General features: G+C 38.3%; 1 protein-coding gene across 1 annotated transcript in view; it reads right to left on the bottom strand.

Moving 5' to 3' along the window:
- The window catches only part of TNKS (tankyrase), a gene marked incomplete at both ends in the record, with an annotated part of 203,175 nt that overhangs the window by 44,929 nt on the left and 134,854 nt on the right, over positions 1-23,392 (bottom strand). The window contains 2 exons of the mRNA XM_080710638.1: positions 6,681-6,760; positions 15,407-15,578. Coding sequence (XP_080566764.1) covers positions 6,681-6,760; positions 15,407-15,578 — 252 coding nt within the window. The remainder of the gene's footprint in view (positions 1-6,680; positions 6,761-15,406; positions 15,579-23,392) is intronic.

The raw sequence follows: 23,392 nt of genomic DNA, 5'->3' as shown, positions 1-23,392 counted from the left end.
TTAAAAAATAGGGACAAAGCAGGAAATGAAACACAACCCATTTGGAAGGTTACAAAAGAAAAAGCCCATCCTGCTTACTAAAGGTTTGCTTTTCTAATTTGTAATGTTCTTTAATTTCTAATTTATTTCAATTATTTTTGAATGCCAAGCAATTTTACATCTTTCCTACTTTTCACAATTTCAACTAGTTCACTCAGCAAACAGCCCTTTTTTCTAATATTTTCTAAAACCCCTTGGGAAAGCAATTTACCAGGCCTAATTCTCACTTAATTTGCACCGCATTGTTTTCTTTCGACACTTGCACTCCATTGATAAAAATAAGCTTAGCTTTCATTATGAATATGTTGTATAGAAAATTTAAAAGCTCTAATATATATTTTATTACATACAAAACATAAAATTAATAAATTTGAAATGTGAATATTAAATCTAATAAGCACATATAGCAATGCAAATGATGACTATTCTATAATAAAAAATCCTAATCATGTTATTTTTAAGAATTTTTAAATTAAGGTACATTTCAAATGATAAAATACTTAAAAAATATTAGTTTTAAAATTTTAATAATTTCAAAATTTCTCCCCAGTTGTAATTATTGATAGGTTGGGTTTCCCCATGTGACCCTGCAGCAGGGACAGAAGGAGGAACCCCAGAAGCCAGAAGCAGAGATATCGTGAGAATCCAGGTGCCAAGAGATCCCAGGCACCAGGAGGCCGACTCCAGATGAGTGAGGCTCCAGATCAGCATTGCCACAGTGTTAGCCTCACCGCCCAAAATCCCCGCTTAAAACACAGACATTTGCCGGGCGCGGTGGCGCACGCTTGTCATCCCGCCGTGCTGGCGTAAGAGACCCTGTTTCAAAAATATAAAATAGGTCTGGGAGTGTAGCCCGGAGGAAGAAGGGCTTCCAGGAACCCCAGTACCACCAAAAAAACAACAAACAAACAAAAAAACACAGACATTTCCGTCCTGCAACGTGTGACTCAGTCAGCCAACTAGGACTATGTGCGACTATCTGGACACCTGGCTTGTCGGTCCCTTCACCATGGCTGGCTGACTTCGCCCCGAAGGTGCCGGGTTTTGATTAAAGCAGCTTTTCTGAATCCTTGGATGGTGTTTACCTTCAAAGTGACACCATAGCTCAACTTTTAACGTTTCATTTGGTGCAGAAACCCAGAAGGATTATTTTTTTCCTTCTTTTTTCTCTCTTTTTTGAGCCCTGGACTCTCTAACCCACCAGCTGTTCGATCATGAGGTCCTGGGCTGGCGCTCAGCCTGCAGGAATGGCTCTGCACGCCACTGCTGCTTCTGCCATGGCGAGAACCTCTGACAGCTGCTGCAGCAGGAACTTCTGCCCGCTGGACAACCGCCAGCACCAGCTCTGCCACCACAATCCATGCAGACTCCGTGCAGGTGCTGCCGGAACATCCAGCCATGTGCCCGCCACTGCCATTACAGCTCGGAGCTTCTGTCACTGCCGGAACCTCCGGCAAAGGCCACAGCTGCTGGAGCTGGCCAGCACCTCCGCCTGCCTGGCGCCCCTATGTGCACCCCGAGAACGCACACCCACCATTGCTGATCTAGCTCCATGCTCCTGAGTCCTGCAGAGGTCTTTCAAACGAGGTAAGCTCCTTCCCCTTTCCTTAGTCAGTGGGTACTGGCTTCTTGCCACTGCTCAGGATTTGGGTCCTCTGCTGGTCTACTGGGGCCCCAAAATCCAAGTGTATGGTGACCCATTGTCCCCCAGATGACCAGGTCATCCTCCGGTTTTGAAAAGGGATTGAGACATCTTTCCTGATCTCTTAACCCCTATTTCCAAATGACTGATCGGGAAAATGGAGATGCCTGTTTCCTGTTCTTCGTTTATGCCCACTGACCAGACATAGGAAGTCAAACCTCCAAACTAGTGGAGGACTTATGCCCTGAGCATCTGTCTGGCCTCGATATGATAATGGGTTGCGGTGGCCTGAGACTTTTGTAATCGGTCTGGTACATGGTTGGAAGTCTTTTGTGTCCAGGCTTTCTTTTTCCTGCACTCCTGTCCCTCCAGACACTCTCCCCCTTCAGCCGACATTTTACTGTCAGCCACCATTTTGTGATGGCAGGTAGTCACTACTTGGTGACGTCACAGTCACCATCTTGTGATGTCACACATTTGCAACCTGTGACATTACTTGGTCGCCATCTTGGCCCACGCCAGCCTGCAATTTGGCTGAGTCACCAGCACAGTCACCATTTGTAGCGACACATGGCTGCCAGTGTCTGACCCTGCTGTGTGCAGGCGCCGCTTTTTGAGGACCCTGATCCACAGGATCTCTCCTCACTGTCCCAGCCACCACTCTGTCCCAGGACAGCCTCCCACTCTAACCTGCTCCGTTACCCCCTGTCATCCTCCCTTAAGGGACAAACTCAGGAGGCTTTTACCCTCTATACCTGCTTAGATCTATCTACTGAGGCAGGATACCTGGTATTGGCAACTTATTTTATCGGACAATCAGCCCCTGATATTCAGAAAAAATTAAGAAAGGCTGAGGACAGTCCTCAAATGCCTGAGATTTGGTGAACATGGCATTCAAAGTCTTTAATTCCCAAGAAGAACAGGTGGAGGTGGAACATACACTTTGACTTCGCCAGAAGGCAGATTTGCAGGCCCGAGGCCTGTAGCTGCCCTGTGTCTGACAGAGGAAGCTCAGCCCATGGGGCAACGAGTGCCACCAAAAGGTGGAGGACAGCAATGACAACTACTTCCAGGAGCCTGCCTCAAGTGCGACAAGGCCATGCTCACCAATCAGACCATGCCAAGCTTGTGGCCAGGAGGCCACTGGAATAGTGCCCTTGGATAAGCAGTAAGCCTCAACACAGGGGGCCCACCCTTCTAGACCAGGCCCCACCGCTGGCCCTACATGGCCTGGATGAAGACTGAAGGCTTCTATATTACTCAACCTCAATCATCCTTGCCAGCCCAGGGTAACTCTCAAGGTACAGGGTGAGCCAATCTCATTTTTGGTTGCCTAACCAGTTCTTCCATCCTTTTCAGGTCCTAGTTTTTCTTTTCTGATCTCATTACAGGGGATTGATGGCAAGCTTTCCTGCCCACACACTATAGGCCCGCTTTTACAGGACAAAACTGCCCTGCCTGAGACTCAGGCCGAAGAGGTCATTAGCCTAATACATAATTCCCTACACATGGGACCACACGCGCTTAAGCATTTCCTAAGCCCCTTGTTTTACTCTCTTCCCCTGAAACAACTGATTAGTAAAGTCAGTGCCTCCTGTTCTACTTGCGCTGCTGTTTCTCCCCAAGGAGGCCTTTGCCTCTCTTTTCCTACCCACCAAATGAGAGTCAATACCCTAACAGGGTGGGTACAAGCTTTTCCCTCAAAGGATGAGACAGCCAACATTGGAGGGCAGTGTTCTTTGTTCAGACATATCATACCTCGGTTTGGACTCCCTAATTCCTTACAGTCTGCTAAAGGACCAGCTTTTATTTCTAAGGTTACTCAACAGGTGGCACAACCTTTGGCATTTCTTGGAAGCTCCACATCCCACATCAACTGCAGTCACCAGGAAAGGTAGAAAAAATGAATGGGATTCTTAAAAACCACCTTATAAGCTGGGTGTGGTGGCACACGCTTGTAATCCCCGTGCTTGGGAGGCTGAGACAGGAGGATCACACAGGTTCGAAGCCAGCCTTAGCTGGCTTAAAAGACCCTGTTTCCAAAAAAATATATAAGATAGGTTTGGGAGTGTAGCTCAGAGGTAGAAGGCTCCAGGGTTCCATCCCCAGTACCACCAAAAAACAAAACAAAAAAACCATCTTATAAAACTTTCCTTGGAGCTGGGGGTATCATGGCCTGAACTCCTACCACTGGCTCTGGCCTGTGTGAGGGCCACCCCCTTGAAGCCCCACCTTCATGAGCCCCTTTGATTGCTGTATGGTCACCCTTTTTTGCTTAATCACACTCTCCCTTCATATCCCCCTCCTTTGGCTTCCTATTTCCCTTATGTATCTTTTCTCAGGCACCTTCTTAGGGAACATGCTGGCTGATATCTTTCCCCAAACTGGGACTGAAAAGCAGCTCCACACCTGGCAACCAAGGCCTTAAGCCAGGGGACCAAGTCCTCCTCAAGTCGCTCCAACTGAAACATCTCCAACCATGGTGGACTGGACCTTTTACAGTAATCCTCACCACACATACTGTAGCCAAACTGCTGGGGAACCCCAACTGGCATCAGCTTACTTGGCTAAAAAGGGCTCCATTACAATAGCCTCATGATAACTTCTCTTGTACAGTGTTGGGGCCCACGAAACTCAACTTTTCTCAGCATAATTCTCTTTAAATGTTTTTATTTCAGCAGGTCCACTTGTTTACAAAGTACAGTGCTCTCCCTCTCTGGATGTCAGACAGCCATAAGTAATAAACTTTCTAAATTCAGTGACTGATGCTCCTGATCCAATAGCATGCTTTGCATTTGACCAGACTGACGTATACCCACTCACTGCTGAAAAGAGTGGCGTGTGTCTCTCTCAGGGAAAATGTTACTATTATATTAATGATTCTGGTCTAATGAAGAAAACTGCTAAAAAGGGAGGTGTAAACTCTGACCAGGTTAAGCAAAAATCTAAAATCACAATACTGACAATCTAACTCATATCTGGAAGGGCTCCAAGAGCCAGTAGCTGCTGAGCTCCTTCCCCTCCTGGAACCGATTCTCCTGATTTGCCATTTCTTTTAATAGCTCCTCAATTGTTAAAGTTTATTCGAATGGGCATTACTGAGCTTTCCAGGTTAACCTTTAATCAACTCCCGCTGCCCACTCCGGAATGAATCAACATCTCCTGGTCAAGGGGCCCCTAATGACGTCCCACCCTGAATAGCAGGAAGTAGTTATGGACTTGGTCTCCGCCCAGTATCACCAAAAGGCTGGGATGATAGGTTTGGTTCCCCCACGTGACCCTGCAGCGGGGACAGGAGGTGGAACCCCAGAAGCCAGAGCGGAGATATTGAAAGAATCCAGGAGCCACGAGATCCCAGGCATCTTGCCGCAGGCTCCAGGCATCTTGCTGCAGGCTCCAGGCATCGTGAGGCACCAGATGCCGTTAGATAATTGTCGTTGCCACACTGTAAGCCACACTCCCTAAAACCTCCGCTTAAAACAGTCACTTCTGCCCTACCACGTGTGACTCAGCCAGCTGACTGGGACTACCCATGACTCTCCGAAGGTGTAGCTTATTGGTCCCTTCCCCCGTGGCCAGCTGACTTCGCCCCGAAGATACCAGGTTTTGATTAAAGCAGCTTTTCTGAAACCTCGGCTGGTGTTTACCTCCTTCGTGACTCCCAAGTTCAATTTTCAACATTTCAAGTATAACTAAAATTTATTATTCTGCAAGTAATGATATATAGAAACAAAAATTAGCTGGGCGTGGTGGTGCACACTTGTAATCCCTGTGCTTGGGAGGTGATGACAGGAGGATCACACAGGTTCGAACCCAGCCACGCTGGCTTAAGAGACTCTGCTTCCAAATTAAAAAAAAGTATAAAATAAGTCTGGGAGGGTAGCCTGGAGGTAGAAGGGTTTTCAGGAACCCCAGTACCACCTAAATAAATAAATGAATAAATATAAAATAAAAACAAAAGTCATTATATTAGAATACAATTTTATATTTGAAAAAATTAATATACTTTGTTTCTATGCCACAAATAAAGTGTGATAAAATTTTCTCAATAAGAATAGTCTCATAGAAGAGAAAATCTATCCTCTGCATATAAATAATCCCCAATGGGTGAGTGAACACAATAATGACTTCCTAAAATAAATGAGAGAATCTCTGGAAAAAAGATCAATATCTTTTCAAAAGTTATCCTAAAACCGTGCTTTGAAATTGTTTACATATTTATAAATGTGGCCCCAAATAATTACAGTTTAATTAATACAAGTAAAAATAAAAGTGCTTTAATGTAACCTGAAGAAAATGATGAAAAAAGTCTGTCTATCTATCTATATATTATCTCTACTTTTAGTCCTTACTCAAATCCCATCCTAGTCCCTCTCTCCTCCATCCTTCTCATGTTTGGCTTAGTGATTAATTTTGATATGTTTGTGAATGTATATCTTTAATATGTTTGTGAATTTCCCTCTTCCCCCCTCCCATCTCCCTAAGTTAAATTGCCTTATTTGCTCATCTATAGTATTTCTTCCTTTGTCTGAGTTTGTCCTATAAACCATCTTCTCCCTAGCTTTTCATCTCTATTTTTTAGTGGCTTAATTGCTATTAAGAATATACTGACAAACCATTTGGAAAAAGACTTATCTTGTCTATAGATCTACTCTGACCATCAAAAAAAATTTTTTTAAATATTTGAGTAGTTTTCCGGGCGTGGTGGCGCACGCTTGTAATCCCCGCGCTTGGGAGGCAGAGACAGGAGGATCGCGCAGGTTCGAAGCTAGCCGCGTGCGCTGGCTTAGGAGACCCTGTCTCCAAATAAAAATGTAAAAATAGGTCTGGGAGTGTAGCCCGGAGATAGAAGGGCTTCCAGGAACCCCAGTACCACCAAAAAAAAAAAAAAAAAAAAAAAAAAAAATTTGAGTAGTTTTACTTAGATATAAAAATGAACTGGATAGCAAAATTCAACAGTGCTACCCCTGACATTCTGACACTTAAGGAACAGACTTACCTTCACAGTTTCCAGGTCACCAGCTTTTGATGCCTCTAGGAGTCGGTAGTCGACATCAGAAGTACGAATAGGTGTACTCTCTTTGGAAAAGAAAGAAAAATTACTGTTAGTTTTGGGAAATTACAAGGCAATTGATAAGGAAAAGTTATTTGTTGAGTAGAAAGAAATTAAAGGGTTGGTAATTTTTGAGATAAAATATAGGGGTATCCACAATCTTTTTCAGAGAAGAAATGAATGCTTTCTTACTTCATTCTATATACCTATTTCATCTTCTGTTAAATTTAAATAAATTCTCATATACATAAATTCTTCTCTCTCCCTCCTATGCTATCCATCAAAATTTCAGGTTAAAAATTTGACAAAGGGAAGTGAGGAAACCTAGTACCAGGAGATTAAAAACATTTTTATGATACACTGGTTTTGTAAAGTGTTGTAGCAAAGTTTTTTCATAGATTTGTTTGTATACCCAGGGAAGCCCCTTGACTTTTACTACATATTGTTTAACTTTTCTTTTTAGTTTCAATTCCATCAATATGAAACATAAGGCATTACTCCTGAAGTCAAAATGATCTTAGAAAAATGTAATCAGTAAACAAAAAAGGCCTCCTGAAGACACTTAAATTCATATTTACTGAATGGTTTCAGGGAAATACAATTTAAACTATATGTTTGAAAAGTATGACATCAATTAAGCTGGGTTTGACTGACAAATGAGGTATTTTGATTGATTCAATATAAACAAAAAAAACCCCATTTCACATTTGCCTAAATGAAACAGAATTTTAAAGAAAACAGTTTATAATTTATTACCCAAAATATGATTATGGACATTAAATGGCACTTTTTCTTTTTTTGAAACTTTTATAAAAAGTATACAAATGGGGTGACGGAGAAAAGCGGGGCTTACGAGCCCCGCTAACAACCAATCTCTATTACCACAAAATCAGCGCCTTCCATAGCCAGAAAAAACCATCAGCAGAGAAACAAAAAATGTAATTACAAGTGACAGAGAAAAAGAGGGCTGGAAAAATGAGACACCAGAAAGAAACCAGACCGTAGTGCTGCAGCTGAAGCCACGGCGCAAAGCGGCAGATGCCATTTTCCCTTGCAACACCAGGCCCCAGAGAGGAGGGGGACTCAGAACAGAGCTCAGAGCCACAGAGGAGATAGGCTGGCCTCACGCCTGAGGACGCGGCAGCAGCGCCTTACTGCCGGCGGTAGCGGCGAGCTCAATGGACAGCTCCAAACGACCGCACTCAACAGCCCACCAGGCTCCAGAGAGGAGCGGCGGACAGCGAACCGAGGTGAGCCGCTGCAGATCAGCCGGGAGGAATTCGGCAGATTTCTTGGCGCAGGGAGCATCTAAAGCTCCCAGAGGCTGGCCTCAGCATACCCTGCAGGGACTCAGAATGGACCTCAAAAACAGAAAAGAAATATGCCAGACTCACGGCCGAGGGCGTGGCAGCGGCGCCATACTGCCACCAGCGGCAGCAGCAGTGAATTCACTGAGTCCACTACACCTCCATCTGCGCACTCAACAACAGTGAGTCAAATTGTGGCCCCTAGAGAAGAAATACCAGTACAGCACTCCCAGGGACGTGACCCAGTGGGGGAGTGGTGGTGGCAGAGATATCACACCATAGGAGGACGCCCAACCTGGCACCCCCCATGGTGAAAAGCAGCCTCGATTAACTCCCTGGGTCTGAGACTCTGTGATACAACCCAGTAAAGGAGTAGTGCTAACTGAGATACCACAGACTCGAGATCCAGAGCACCTTAAGTGAAGTTGTAGTGACCCAGGGAAGAACCCAGAGAAGGCAGAAACTTCTGAAATCATGGGAAAGAGAAATAACAATGGAGCAGTGAATGCCCACAACCCCATAACATCAGAACTTGCTTGATAAAACAGAAATTCAGAAGTTTCTAGAAGATCAAATCAGGAAAATAACTGTAGAAATAATAGAGGTGTTTCAAAAAGAATTCAGAGAGACCCAAAAAGAGATAAAGGATGTAATCAATGAAATAAAGGCCTCAATTCAAAGTACAAACAACCGATTAGACCACATGAAGAATAGAATCTTGCTCTTAGATGATCATTCAAAAAATGAACGCATAGTTTCTAATCTAGAAAAAAATATCCAACAGCAGGAATATGACATTGAAGAAATATGGGCCCATTTTAAGAGAGCTAACCTAAGAATAATTGGAATAGAGGAGTGAAAAGAAGGTGAAACCAAAGGGATCAATAATCTCTTCAAGGAAGTAATAGCAGAAAATTTTCCAAACATAGAGCAAGAGGTCGATACACAGGTCCAGGAAACTTATAGAACTCCCTTTAGACAGGATCGGAGAAGAGGATCCCCACGCCACATAATTGTCAAAATGACCAATGTGGAAGCCAAGCAGAGAATCTTAAAGGCAACAAAAGCAAAGGGCCAAGTGACATTCAGAGGCAAGCCAATTAGAATCACTCCAGACTTCCCAAACCAAGTCATGAGAGCCAGAAGGGCTTGGAGTAACATATTCCAAACTCTGAAAGAAAACAACTTCCAGCCAAAAATTTCCTACCCAGCAAAACTTTCTATCAAATTAGATGGGAAAATAAGAAGCTTCCACGACAAACAGAAACTGAAGGAATTTATGTCTTCAAAACCAGTGCTAGAGAAAATACTCAAAGAGATTAACTACAAAGAAGAAATAGGTAACACACACCAGAACCAGAGAAACAAGATTTTCCATCCAACAGACAACTAAGATTGGTTATCTGTGTAGATTCATTATTTATGTTAGGCTTTTACTTATCTCTAAATTGTATTTTTTGCTTTTATTGTTGCTAATTTTTAGGATTTCTAGTTGGAATATTAATATACCTTCAGATATAGCATTTGGAAATATTTTATCCCATTCTATCAGTAACTTTTAACCTTGTTTACATTGTCTTTGGATATACAATATTTATTTATTTTTTAGGGAGTTTGTTTACCCTTTTGTTGCCTGTGCCATTGAAATCCTATCCAAGAAATCACTGCCAATTTCAATGTTGTGAGGTTTAATGACCCAGATTTTCTTCTAAAAGTTTATAGTCTTAAGATTAATATTTAGGTCTTTTATCTATTTTGAGTTAATATTTGTATATGGTGTTAGGTAAGGGTCCAATTTTATTCTTTTTCATGTAATTATTATTTTTCAACAATATTTAGTTAAAAGATTATTATTTCCTCCACCAAATGTTTGTGGAAACCTTGTCAAAAATAACTTGACAATATATGGAAGAATTTATCTCTAGGCTTTTATTTAACTCCAATGGTTTATATATCTGCCTTTAGAACAGTACTACACTGTTTCAATTATTGTAGCTTTATATGGTTTGAAATCAAAAAATATACATCTTCTAGCTTTGTTCTTCCTTGAGATTGTTTTGGGTATCTAGTGTCCATATTCCATATTAGGATAGATTTTTTTTCTGAAAAATAAATAAATAAATGTATGATCGTTTCACCTAAAAAAAAAAAAAGAAAAAAATATTCTCTGGTAAGAAAGAAAGCAAAAAGAAATATTGAAATGTTATCGTTAAGTCATCAAAAGCTTGGTATCAGACAAATGAAAGTGTTATGTGAGATTATCATCGTTAATATTGGATAAATTGCTATAAAACTAGATGTCAACCACTAAGCCAAGCATGGGAAGGAGGGATGGGGAGGGAACGGGGTGGGGATCGGGTAGGGGCTAACTGGGTGATGTGTGCATGTATGTCTTTATTATCTTTATACCATTATGATATATGAATACAGTGCACCAATAAAATAATAATAATAATAATAATAATAATAATAATAATAAGTATACACATGTAATGCAAAGGTACTGAGCACTAGGAGATAAGGATTTTAGGCTGGGCTCTAATGTAGGTAACTTTGAACAAATCATGTAATAGTTTAGTTTTTGCAGTTAAAAAGTTAGAGCTAATATTGAGTATAGTGGTGAATGCCTGCAATACCAGTCCTGAGGAGGCTGAGCAGGAGGATAGTAGGTTGAAAGCCAGTTTCAACAACTTAGTTAGACCCTGTTTAAAAATAAAAAATAAAATAAGAAAAAAGGGCCGGTGTTTTAGCTTGGAGGTAGAATGCCCCTGGCTTCAATCCCCAGTACCACAAAAGAAGATAGAGCTAGTTTCCCTTGAAATCTCTTTCAGATTTAAAAATGCATTACCTTATTACCAGAGACACATTTTGAGCCTTTGCATGTTACAAGGTGTCATGCAAAGGTTATAGATTTCTGAACAAATATTTTAGTTCTGACCAGAAACTTTGAAGTTATTAGAGGAGTGCATAGGCCCAACACTCCAACATATAAGTACTGGTAGGAACTTCCTCAATGAAACTTTCAAAGCTCAGGAAATTATCTAGAATATACAAAGTACTTAAAAGGTCAAGATATAGGCTAAAACACTGCCCAAAAGAACTCTGTGATATTAGAAATAGTTTTATTTATTCTTTCTAATATGGTAGCCTCTAGTCATGTGCAATGACTGAATATGTAGAATATGAATATATTATATACTTATGTAAATATATAATAAATATAATTTTATATAAATTTATATAAACTAATATAAATAGAAAAACTAAATTTTATTAATATAAAAAGGCAAACAAAGTAGGACTTAAAGATATGAGTTTGAAATGTGGATCTTAAATATGATATTAGCAAGTATATTTAAATAAATCTTTAAAATAAATTCAGAAAATAACCACAACACATATCCTATATGATTGGAAGTATTCTTGTAGAAGTTATTACAGATATAACTTGGAATTGACTTAATGAATTTAATAAAGTTTTCAACTGGCACATGTTTCCTCATTCCTCTAAAATACATGATTCTGGTAGAAGTATTACTTTAAAAAATAAATCCTCCTTCAGACATGAAATAATTCCCATGTAAGAATAAAAATCCTCTTAAGAGTACTATTTAATTATATATTTCTATTATTTACATTATCTGTCTAGACCAACAAAGAATATGAAAAACTGAACTAAAAAGTTCTGCTGTATCTTAAATTAAGCATATAATTACTACGTTTAATTTTACTAATCAATGTTTAGAGCAGAACAATCAAAATTAAAAAAATATTTCATTTATGATTCAATAGTTTTCTTTTAGAAGAAGTCATATAGTCTAATTGCATTTATTTATAAGACATTTAAAAAGCATTATGTGGATCTAATGTGCTTGATTTACTAAACTTTTCTCCATTTTGTTAACCATCTCTAAAAATTATATATTATTAGAAATATTGGTGCAATGGCCATATTTTCCTGATTTATGGTTACAACTTACAAAAACTAATTTAAAATTCAGTGTTAAATGATTTTCAGTAGAAAATATAAAATAAAAACAATAAAAACTGGATATTTTAACAAAAATTGAAAACAAATACATAGGCCCAGGAGCAGAACAGAAGACTCAGAAACAAATCTGCACACTTATAGCCAATTGATTTTTGACAAAGGGGACAAAAACATACACTGGAAAAATGATAGCCTGTTCAACAAAAGGTGTTGGCAAAATTGGTTAACTGTATGCATAAAAATGGAAATAAACCCCACTTTCTCACCCTGTACAAGAGTCAATTCAAGATGGACCAAAGAGTTGGAAATTAGACCAGAGACATTGAGGCTCCTTGCAGAGGGAATAGGTCCAACATGGCAACACATAGGCACAGGTAAAAACTTTTTCAACAAGACCTTAAAGGCACAAGATACTAAAAGGCAGATCAATATGTGGGATTGAATTAAACAGAATAGCTTCTATACAGCAAAGAAAACTATCAAGAACCTCAACAGAGAGCCAACAATATGGGAGCTTTTTGCCACATAATCCTCCAATAGAGGATTAATATTTAGAATATACAGACTCAAGAAACTCAGCACTAAGAAAAAAAATAACCCAATAAAAAAATGGGAAAGTGAACTAAATAGAAACTTCACAAAAGAAGAAATTCAAATGGCCAATAAATGCACGAAAAAATGCTCTACATCATTAGCAATTAGAGAGAAGTAAATCCAAACTACCCTGAGATTTCACCTAACTCCAATTAGAATGGCAATCATCCAAAACACAACAAATGCTAGTGAAGATGTGAAGTGAGAACTCTAAGACACTGTTGGTGGGATTCCAAATTAGTGCAACCACTTTGAAAAACTGTATAAATGATCTTCCGAAGAATGAGAATGAATTTTCCATATGATCTAGCAATACAATTTCTGGGTATCTACTCAAAAGAAAGGAAACCAAACTACTAAACTAATGCATGCATATCTATGTTGCACAATTCACCATTGCCAAATGATAGAACCAGCCAAGATGTGCATCAACAGATGAATGGATTACAAAATTATAGGCTAAGTACACAATGGAAGTTTATGCACCCATAAAGAAGGAAGTTACGTCATTTACAGGGAAATGGATGGAACTGGAGAACATTATGCTAAGTGAGATTAGTCAGTCACAAAAAATAAGAAATGGAGTGTCTCCTAAATATGTAGAAGCTAGGAAGAAAATGGGTCATAGGAGAAACTCTAAACTAAGAAGGAAATACCATAGATGAGCAAGTAAGGTGACCTAATTGAGGGAGATGGGAAGGGGAAGAGGGAAATTCCATAATGTACATCACGTACATTAACAAACATATCAAAGTCATTTGTAAGTGAAACATGAGAAGGAAGGAGATGGGAGGGAATGGGGTGGAAATTGAGTAAGGGAAGTGTATGCATACATGCCTCTACCATCTTGAAATCCATTAAAATGCACAACTATAATGCACCAATTAAAAAATATTTTAAAAATCACAATTAAAAAAAAATATTAGAATTTATTGAGAAGGTAGGAATGTTTCCTAGTTAGAGCAATATGATCCTCAAGCAAATATTACATTGCTCTATAGAAAGAGGAAGTAAAAGTCCTGTATTTAAGCCAGGTGTGGTGGCACATGCTTGTAATTCCACTGCTCAGGGTGCAGACAGGAGGATCGTGGCTCACGGACAGCCTTAGCTACTTAGGCTGTCTGTAACTTACCAAGACCTTGTTTAAAAAAAAAAAATAGGCTAGGAGTGTAGGTCAGAGGTACAATGTCCCTGCCTGGGTTCCATCCGCAGTACCACCAAAAAAAAAAAAAAAAAAAAAAAAGGAAAAGAAAAAGAAACGAAAAGAATAGAAAAAGTCCATTATTTAATAGTTGAAGCTTGAAATCCTCTAATGGAAAATTGAGTTCCTTCAGGGAAAACTTACTCATTTTGATACTGAAGATGCTCTATATGAGTTTTCCTATATTGTCTACAGATTACCATCTAAGATTGAAATAGAATCATTGCCATCAGCTCTGATCCGGCTTTAACAGTATCACCTGTTAGGATCTCCAGGTGTCATAGAAGGTTCCATGTTCAGTTGATAGCAGAATCTCAACTAGACTGTATCTGGTTACCAACTGTGCTGTAATTCTTGGGGCCTTTTAGCAATTTGTGGGATTAATTTTTGTTATCTAGTGTAGTAATGACTAAGCTACTACATAATAATTATAAATTATTTTATTATAATTGTTCTTTGCACCTTATAGTTGAGTTTTTTGTTTTGTTTTGTTTTGTTTTGTTTTGTTTGGTGGTACTGGGGTTCCTGGAAGCCCTTCTTCCTCTGGGCTACACTGCCAGATCTATTTTTATACTTTCTTTATTTTGGAAACAGGGTCTTTTAAGCCAGCGCGGCTGGCTTCGAACCTGCGTGATCCTCTTGTCTCCGCCTATCAAGTGTGGGGAGATTACAAGCATGCACCACCACACCCAGCTAGTTGAGGCATTTTCATAGTTTTTTTTTTTTTTGAAAAGCTATTTGTATATAGTTAGGTCATATTATCTGTGAATTTCACTTCTGGATAGTAAAGAAATTAGTAGTACATGCCTGTAATTCCAGCTACTTAGGACGCTGAAGCAAGAGGATTGCAAGTTAGAGGCCGCCTCCACAATTTAGCAAGTTCCAGTCTCAAAATAAAAACAATAAAAAGGGCTAAGGGTGTTGCTCAGTGGTATAAAGAACACTTGCCTGGCACTCATGAGACCTGGGTTAAAATCCCAGTACAACTTAAAAAAAAATATATATATATATATATGGCATTGTACCTAACAGAGTTAACATCTATTGGTTTATAGGTAGGAAAAAGTATATCTCACAGTGTACTAGGAATTTACTGTGACATATAAGATTTTGTAATTATATTTAAGCCAGGAAAAGATGATCATTTCATAAAATAGTGTAAATGAAGATAAGAACAACAAAAATATGTCCGAATATTAGAAACTTACATTAGAAACAATTAAAGGTCATTACCATAAGAATGGTTTTTAATTTTCTTTCTCTGATAGATTTTAGAGCTACCCTAATTACACACTGTTTATATAGTTTTAAGTCATGTTTGATCAAATCACCCATGAGTCAGAGTTTTGATTTCAGATTAAAACAATTTAAAAGTGTGTTTGCCTCCTTCTCATGACACTTCCCTTATCCACCAGAAAAGAGAAGAAGAAAGTCCAAAAGTTCAAACAAGGAAAGTTATGGAAAAAAGAATTCAGGCCACAAGACTGTTTCAAAGAACTGCTTAAAACAAATTGCATGAAGTTTGAGTATTTCAGGATAGAAAGCATAAAGTACACTGTGTATTTGTATTTCAACTCACCACTCAGAATTTGCTGTACTGCTTCATTTCCCATTTGTGCTGCTGTGAAGCCTTGTAAGGAGATGATGGAGGGATCAGAGCCATAACTCAGCAGGAGGCGGCAGGTCTGCAGATGACCAGCTAGGGCAGCTCTATGCAAAGCAGTCTGACCAAGGGTATCTAGTGCATTCATCTGTAAAATAATTGGGTGAGCATATGAAATTGAACATCCACTCACACCTTAGCAAATACACTTTTATGAGAAAAATCAACTGTGAAAATATTTTTGAAAAATGCATTAGATATTAACTTGCTCAGTGGTGTAAAAGAAATATCTTCTTATAATATAGCCTTTCCTTTCCTAAATGATCATCTTCTCCACTTCAATTTCTTACACTCTTGATAATCAGAATGTAAAGTATGTGCAAACAGGGATTCTTGTATAGCATTCACTGCTTGCCTCATGGAAGACACTTATCAAATACACTTGAGTTAATTGGTTTACCATACTTGTTCCCAAAATATAAAGCAAGTATTATCAAAGTATTTGATTATATTTCTTTTCTAATTTTAGGAAATGCCTTATTATATAGGTTGAGTATCCCTAATCTGAAATGCCTGGAATAAGAAGTGTTTTGGATTTCAAATTCTTTTGTGTTCTGGAATATTTTCCTGTACATAATGAGATATCCTGGTGATGGGAACCAAATCCAAATATAAAATTATTTACATATACATTTAAGTGAAAAATGATTGGAAGATTCAAATGTTTCTTATTTATTTATTTATTTATTGGTCATACTGGGGTTCCTGGAAACCCTTCTACCTCCAGGCTACACTCCCAGACCTATTTATATATATTTTTATTTGGAAACAGTGTCTCTTAAGCCTGGGCAGCTGACTTCACACCTGAATGATCCTCCTGTCTCCGCCTCCCAAGCGGGGGAATTACAAGCATGTGCCACCACGCCCGGGTCAAATGTTTCATTTTTAAAGTATTGAATAGTTTGCACAGAAAAAGTAATTAAGCTATTTTTAAGACTAAGAATATTAAAATTTGGGGTCATATTCATAATTTAGCCAAACCTAACTATTACTTATGTTCTAGGATATCTCAATAAACATTCTGTACTCTAGTCAGACCAAAGCCCATGTTCATTTTATGTGCTGCTTCTTTTCGAGAATCCTTTTACAAAAACCTCCCCTGCTCTAAGTCTTTGATTTCCTGAAGTCTCAATGATTAATGCCATTCTGAACATCTATGTCAGTTTAGCACTTAAGAATTTTTAAAATTATAACATTTGGGTAGTTTTTAATCAAGTTAACTAAAGTTATTGAGAATATGGACTATAATACATAGATTTCTTAGATCCTCTAGAAAAGTTCTTGTTATGAGAACATAGTAAATTCTTAAATATATGCTGTTAAAAACGTCTATACAGCCCCAAACGGGCTAGTGGGGGGAAAATAATCTAAGACCATCAGTTTCCCTGTTTCCAGTCTTTCAACATTACCAGTAAAGCTATGACACCTGTTCCAAAAATGGGTTTATTTAGCCAAGCTTGGTGGCCCACACTTGCAATCCCAGTACTTGGGAGGGAGAGACAGGAAGATTGCAGGTTTGAAGCCAGATTCAGCTACTTGGCAAGACTCTCAGCAACTTGGTGAGACCCTGTTTCCAAATAAAATATAAAACAGGTCTGGGAGTATTGCCTGGAGGTAGAAAGTCCCTGGGTTCCATTTCCAGTAACCGCCTCCACCAGATTCATTTATATTCTAAATAGTCTTTAATAAAACTCACTATGAAATACCAACATATTTATTTCACATTTGCCAACAAAAAAATAACTTTATACATATATATATAAAAGAACAGCCATTAGCATTTACCAGTAGAAAAAACAAGCCACCAATCTAGAGCTTTTCTATAAATGTTTGCTACTTCTTCATCATAGGAGAAAAATCCTAAAATTTCAAACATCCTAAACTAATATTTTTCTGAAAATTAGGTAAGAAACACATTAAATTATTCAATTATAGTAAGAGAACCCTCAAATCATTAAACATTAAAAATACTTTATGTGTAAGAAGATAGTCTTTCTATAAATATATATGGCAGAACTGAGTAGAAAATAAAAAAGAGCAGACTTTTGTTTTCTTTCTCACTCACCCAGGGGAATTTCATGCCTTCCAAATGAATAAAAAATAGAATAGTGTACAAATGGTAATTTGGATTAATTTATAAAAGGAGTCTTGTAGTTTACCTAAAAAATACATTTGGTAAGGATTAACTGATAACTATAAAAACCAACAACTTGTTCATATAATAAAGTATAATCTTCTCATCTTTATGATTGATACACATGAATAACATCCCTATAGTTGGTACTTTATTTTCTAGTATTGCAAATAATTGAATTTCCTTGAAGTATTTAATATATCAGTGTAAAACAAATATTTTGTTTCAAAAAATATGCATTTTTTAAGTTATGATAATTCTTCTTTAAAACACTAAGAAGGGATAAGGTACTGGCCTCCTAAGCCAGGAATTGTGGGTTTGCGTCCCATCTGGGGTGCCAAAAGAAAAAAAAAGGAATGAAAAAAAAACACTAAGAAGTATCAGCAACAAGAGAATATCTAAATAGAGCTTTAACAGGCCACAAAGCTAAAGCACTAAAAGAAGTCAAAGAATGTGATAAAAGTGCTCATTCCAAAAAAACAGAGGGGGAGAGATTCAAAACGGCCACTGTAGGATGCAGCACATCTCAGTAGCTGAAACAAATAGAGTTCAACGACTGAGAAGGCAGCGTCTTGATAAACAAAATAAATACAGTTCACAAACCAAACCAGACAAGGCACCATGGCGGAAAGAATCCAGTACTTGGAAATACGAGATCTACTGCAAAAAGCCTAAGTGTACAATGGACCTGCTGTGGACATGGCCCAGCCACTGGTGCCATCAGGGTTGTGGGTCCAAATCGTGACTCCCAGCTATGGCCAACAATGGTGTGGTAGCCCAAAGAAATAATAATAATAAAAAAAAGTAATCCAAGAGCTTGAAAGTGTCCACAGAACTCCAACATCTTCAGCGGTGAGCAAAGACCCGACATCACATTTCAGGGATGCAGAAGAAGACCCAAAAGCCTGTGCGCTCACCAGAGGTGACAACCACATGGCACAGCAAGCCCTCCAGAGACCTGGAGCAGGGCAGCCAGATAACTGCTTGCTTACTCAGTACTTGGTGGAAGATTGCTCAGAGAAGCTATGGGACCTGGCAGGCTAGTCCAGTTAGACCCTCCAGAGATACAAGAAAGGTGCTCAAGGCACGGTACCTGCACAGAGTCACAGGGGGTCACTCCAAGACTACACTGGATGCCCTCCGCCCCAGTCAGAAGGGAAGTGCAGGATCAGTGTGGACAGGGAAGCACAGGCCTGAGCCCAGGGTGGAGAGTAGAGGCCTGATGATGTAGACCACAGGCTGGAAAATTACAGAATCCTAGACTTACAAAGAACTCATTAACAGTGACACCCAATGCCCTGACACCTAAATACAAAGCTATCAGAGGTCAGAGAGGGTTGCAAACACCCAGAGTGTGGGTTCAATAGCTGACAATAGGGTATAGAGCAAATAAGAGACATTGGAATGTAGTCCAGAATCTACCACAGTGATCAAACACACAGATATACAGGCCCAGCCCTAAACTCGTAAATTTGTAGGAGTATTTTTTTTCTTTCTTTTATTTGTTTTTTTTTGTTTGTTTGTTTGTTTTGCTTTGTTGTCTCACACTGTCGCTAGTTCTTTTTATTTTATTTTTGTCCATGATTTTTTTTCTATCTTATTCCCTTTTTTTCCTTTTGGTTATTTTTGTTGTTGTTGTTGATGTGTAATTGTTACTTTTTGTATCTTGCTTTGTTACTTCATTCGTGTTTGTTTGCTCCTTTCCCCCATTCCTTCTACAAATTTCCTCTCTCTAACCTATCTATTCTCTTCTCCCAAAACTTTTTTCCCCTTACTGTATTTCCTTGTTTAATATTCAAGGTATTTCATATCTCCATATGTAAATACTAACTACAAGAGTCCAACAATCTAAACTTTTCTCATGCTCAACCAAATACTACCTTATCCTACTTAAATTCTTACTCAACCTAATCATATCCTCTACCTTACCTGACTCCTGTACCCATAATCCCAGCTCCTCCCCTATTACCCAACCATCACCATTAGAAAAAGCACTGTTTACCTGCTGACACCTCTAAATTTTTACTACTAAGATTGGATTAGACATAATACCCACAAAAGATGCCAAGACATCAGAAAAACAAGCCTGAGAACCTTGAAAATATGAGAACTAGGAATAGTGAAGAAATAATGGAAATCATGAATATTGATCTATAAGAAATGCAAGAAGGAGAATTCCGAATCCTGATCTAAAATATAATGAAAGGCCTCAAAGCAAGTGTACAGAAAAAGAAAGAGGAAATAGAGACACTAAGAATCAGAAAGAGGTCTGGAATGAAATGAGCCAGTAAATGAAATGAAGACAGCAATAGAAAGAAATTCTGGAAGATTAGATGAAATGGAAAATACAATATCACAATTAGAAGACAGTTCATTCAAAACTGAAAGCACAGTCAACAGCATACTGAAGTCATTACAGCAACAAAACCTAAACATCCAACAACTATGGGACAATATGAAATGTCCTAACTTATGGATAAAAGGCACTGAAGAATGGCTAGAGGTACAGACCAAGGGCATTCATAATCTCTTCAGAAAAATAATTTTAGAGAATTACCAAACATGAAAAGAGACTTGGACTTACACGTTCAGGAGACATATAGAACACCATTAAGACAAGATGAAAGAAGGACCTCCCCATGCCATGTAATAATCAAAATAACCAACAGAAAGGCCAAGGAAAGAATCTTGAAAGCAGTGAGAACAAAAGAATGGGTGAAATATAGAGGCAAAACAATAAAAACCACCCCATCCTATACAACCCAAGTCATGAATGCTAGAAAAGACTGGTATGATGTGATCCAGACCCTGGAAAAAAAAACTTCCAACCAAAGAAACAAAGAGAATACCAAAACTAGAAAAATAGAAAACCTATTTTTTATTATTTATTTTGAAACAGGATCTCACTGAATTGCAAAGGGCCTCCCTAAGCAGTAGCTGAGGGTGTCTGTGAACCGAGAGCTTCCTGTCAGCCTCCCAAATGCTGGAATTAAAAGCATGTGCCACCAGGCCTGGCTACTAGCCTTACTTTTTATTTTGAAACAGGGTCTCACTAAATTGTGAAAATGCCTAAGTCGTTGAGGCTGGCCATGAACCTACGATCCTCCTGTCTCAGCCTCCCATGTTCTGGGATCACAAGTGTGTACCACCACACCTGGCTGAAATGATATTATTTTTTGTTCCTTTGACATAGAAAAAATTTTGCTTTTTGTCTTTTTCATTAAGATAAAAGCAAAATTAGGCATGAGAAATTTAAAATATTTTGTATGTTTAAGAATAAAACTTTTAAACAAGCCAGAAAATATAGTATTATACATATATTATTATACATATATTATTATTATATTATACATATAATATTAAGTACGTAAATGGGCATTCAAGCCGAACTAACCCAATGAATATTACCATTTACAAGGATTCTTCTAAGAATTTTAAAATGAAATACACACATATATATGTACTATGGTTTATAAGTTCCTATCGACCTAAAACATACTTGACGGGTTGTATTTGATATAAATTAGCACTGATCTCTTCCTTATAAAAATATATGTCTTTTTTAAAATTTATTTTTATTGGTGCATTGTAATCATACATCACATTGGAATATAAGACTTGAGAGGATATACAAGCACACATCACATCATCCAATTAGCCCTCATCCAGTCCCCATCCCATTCCCTCCCCCTCCCTTGATCCTTGTTTGGTGATTAACTTTGATACATGTTTATGTACCTCCTGTTTTGAAAGAGGCTCCATCCTCCCCTATTCCATACCCTCTGATTGGTCACCTTAATTGCTTCACTATAGGGCCCTTTCTATAGCTCGACCACTTCCTGTTGACCCTTTCCTCCTAGTTATTGTTGATTCGGGGAAGCATCTGGTTTTAATTTTCTGTGATATTTCTCTGTGCATGCTGCGTTGCAAATACCGGTCCCACTCCTGATGGCCCCAGTTGTGGCCTGGCTACCTAGTGTACTGATCCAGACCTCGCTGGCTCAAGCAGCGGCCTTGCCTCATGGGAGGCCCCGGTTCTGGCCTCGCTGGCCCTGACACTGGCCTAACCCCTCAGCTGGCTCCGATCCCGGCTATGTCTTTAATTGATTATATGTATTACTTGTAGCCAACAACAAACATACTTACTAAAGAAATCTCAGAATGTTAGATAAGTTTTTCTGATTAAGTCTTTTTTAGACCCAGTTCTAATTCCTCCATCATAATCTTTACCAGAGAATATGATGAAGAATGTCAACATAAATTCTTCACATTCATCTAAAGAGATCATTTCATTAAAGTATAAAACTACCTCAAATAAGGAAAATGCTACATTCAATATTACATTTCAACTGTGGTAATTAAACACTTATGATTTGTTTGAGTTAAATATTCAGAAGGTGTCAACAGATACCTGGCAGCTGTGGAAGCAAAACATATTTAGAGATTTTCCCCATAGTTAGAGATGTTATCTATTTGTACATTAAGTAGCAAAAACAATTTTTTGAAGATGAAAAATTGAGTATAATTATATAAAATCAAAATGATAAATATATAGGACCTAACATTATTATTCAAACAAAATGGCAAAACACAGAACTAGCTTATTTACTATTTACTTACTTCATCCCTCCCTCTCCTCTTCTGCTCCTTCCTTCCTTCCTTCCTTCCTTCCTTCCTTCCTTCCTTCCTTCTCTCTCTTTATAGTTTTCATTTTATTTAAGAAATAAGGACGCTGGAGGATGGAACAGGCCTTCATCAAAGAGGACATATACCACATGACTCCTGACTTTGTTAACCAAGTAACACATCTTGGTCATAACAAAGGCTTGCACTTGGAAATAATGGGTGGGCCTGCACTTACATTAAGTCAGGGGGAGGTAAAAAGACTATTGGTCAATCAGGATGGGAGATAATCCTTATAATCATATCAAAGGCTTGCTCTTGGAGATAATGGGTAGGCCTGCACCTGCATTAGGTCAGGAGGAGATAGAAAGACTACTGGTTAAGTGGATGGAAGATAATAAAATCTTATAAAAACTGTTCTATGTTCAAAAACTTCAGTGTCTTACTTTCAAGGCACTCTACTGTTTCCCTCTCTCTGATGCAGTGCTTTATAGTTCTGCTTTATAGCTCTGTCCCTTCTTTTTACCTTTGTAAAAGTAAAATTTGCTTAAGCTTGCAAAAAAAAAAAAAAAAGAAATGTGATATTCTTAGAGAATCTCCCAATTTCATCTTGTATCACTCACCAAGTGCTATGAGCATGCATGTCCCTATCATTGTGAACTACATTATGATGTTAGACTATAAGGCATCAATAAAAGTATATATCTCCATATATTTATCTATATGTATATATGTTTCCATGAAGATATATATGTATATATGTACATATACATATATACTTTTCATACACGTATATAAAAATGCAAAAAAGAGAAGTAAAACAATACTGAGTTGAAAAAAAATCCAAAACAATTTTATAAATTACAAGAAAATGCCCAAGGAAAATACTTCCATATTCTTAACAGAATGAACCGAATAGTCTCAAACACCTAATTTTCTATTTTATTTTTATTTTGTGATGCTGAGGTGCTGGTATCAAACCCAGGGCTTGGTGCATCCTAGGCAAGTGGTCTACCAGTGAGGTACATACTCAGACCTCAAACACCTAACTCTGAGGCTGTACTAATCACTCTTGCCTAAGCTTAAAGCTATCATTGTTCATGTTACCTATTAGGTAATTAATCATGAGCTGTTTTGTGACTTCT

Source organism: Muscardinus avellanarius (assembly GCF_963383645.1).
Source record: "Muscardinus avellanarius genome assembly, chromosome: 14".
NCBI classification, from domain to species: domain Eukaryota; kingdom Metazoa; phylum Chordata; class Mammalia; order Rodentia; family Gliridae; genus Muscardinus; species Muscardinus avellanarius.
The sequence above is the reverse complement of the archived record's forward strand: the minus strand, read 5'-3'. Positions and strand labels throughout refer to the sequence as shown.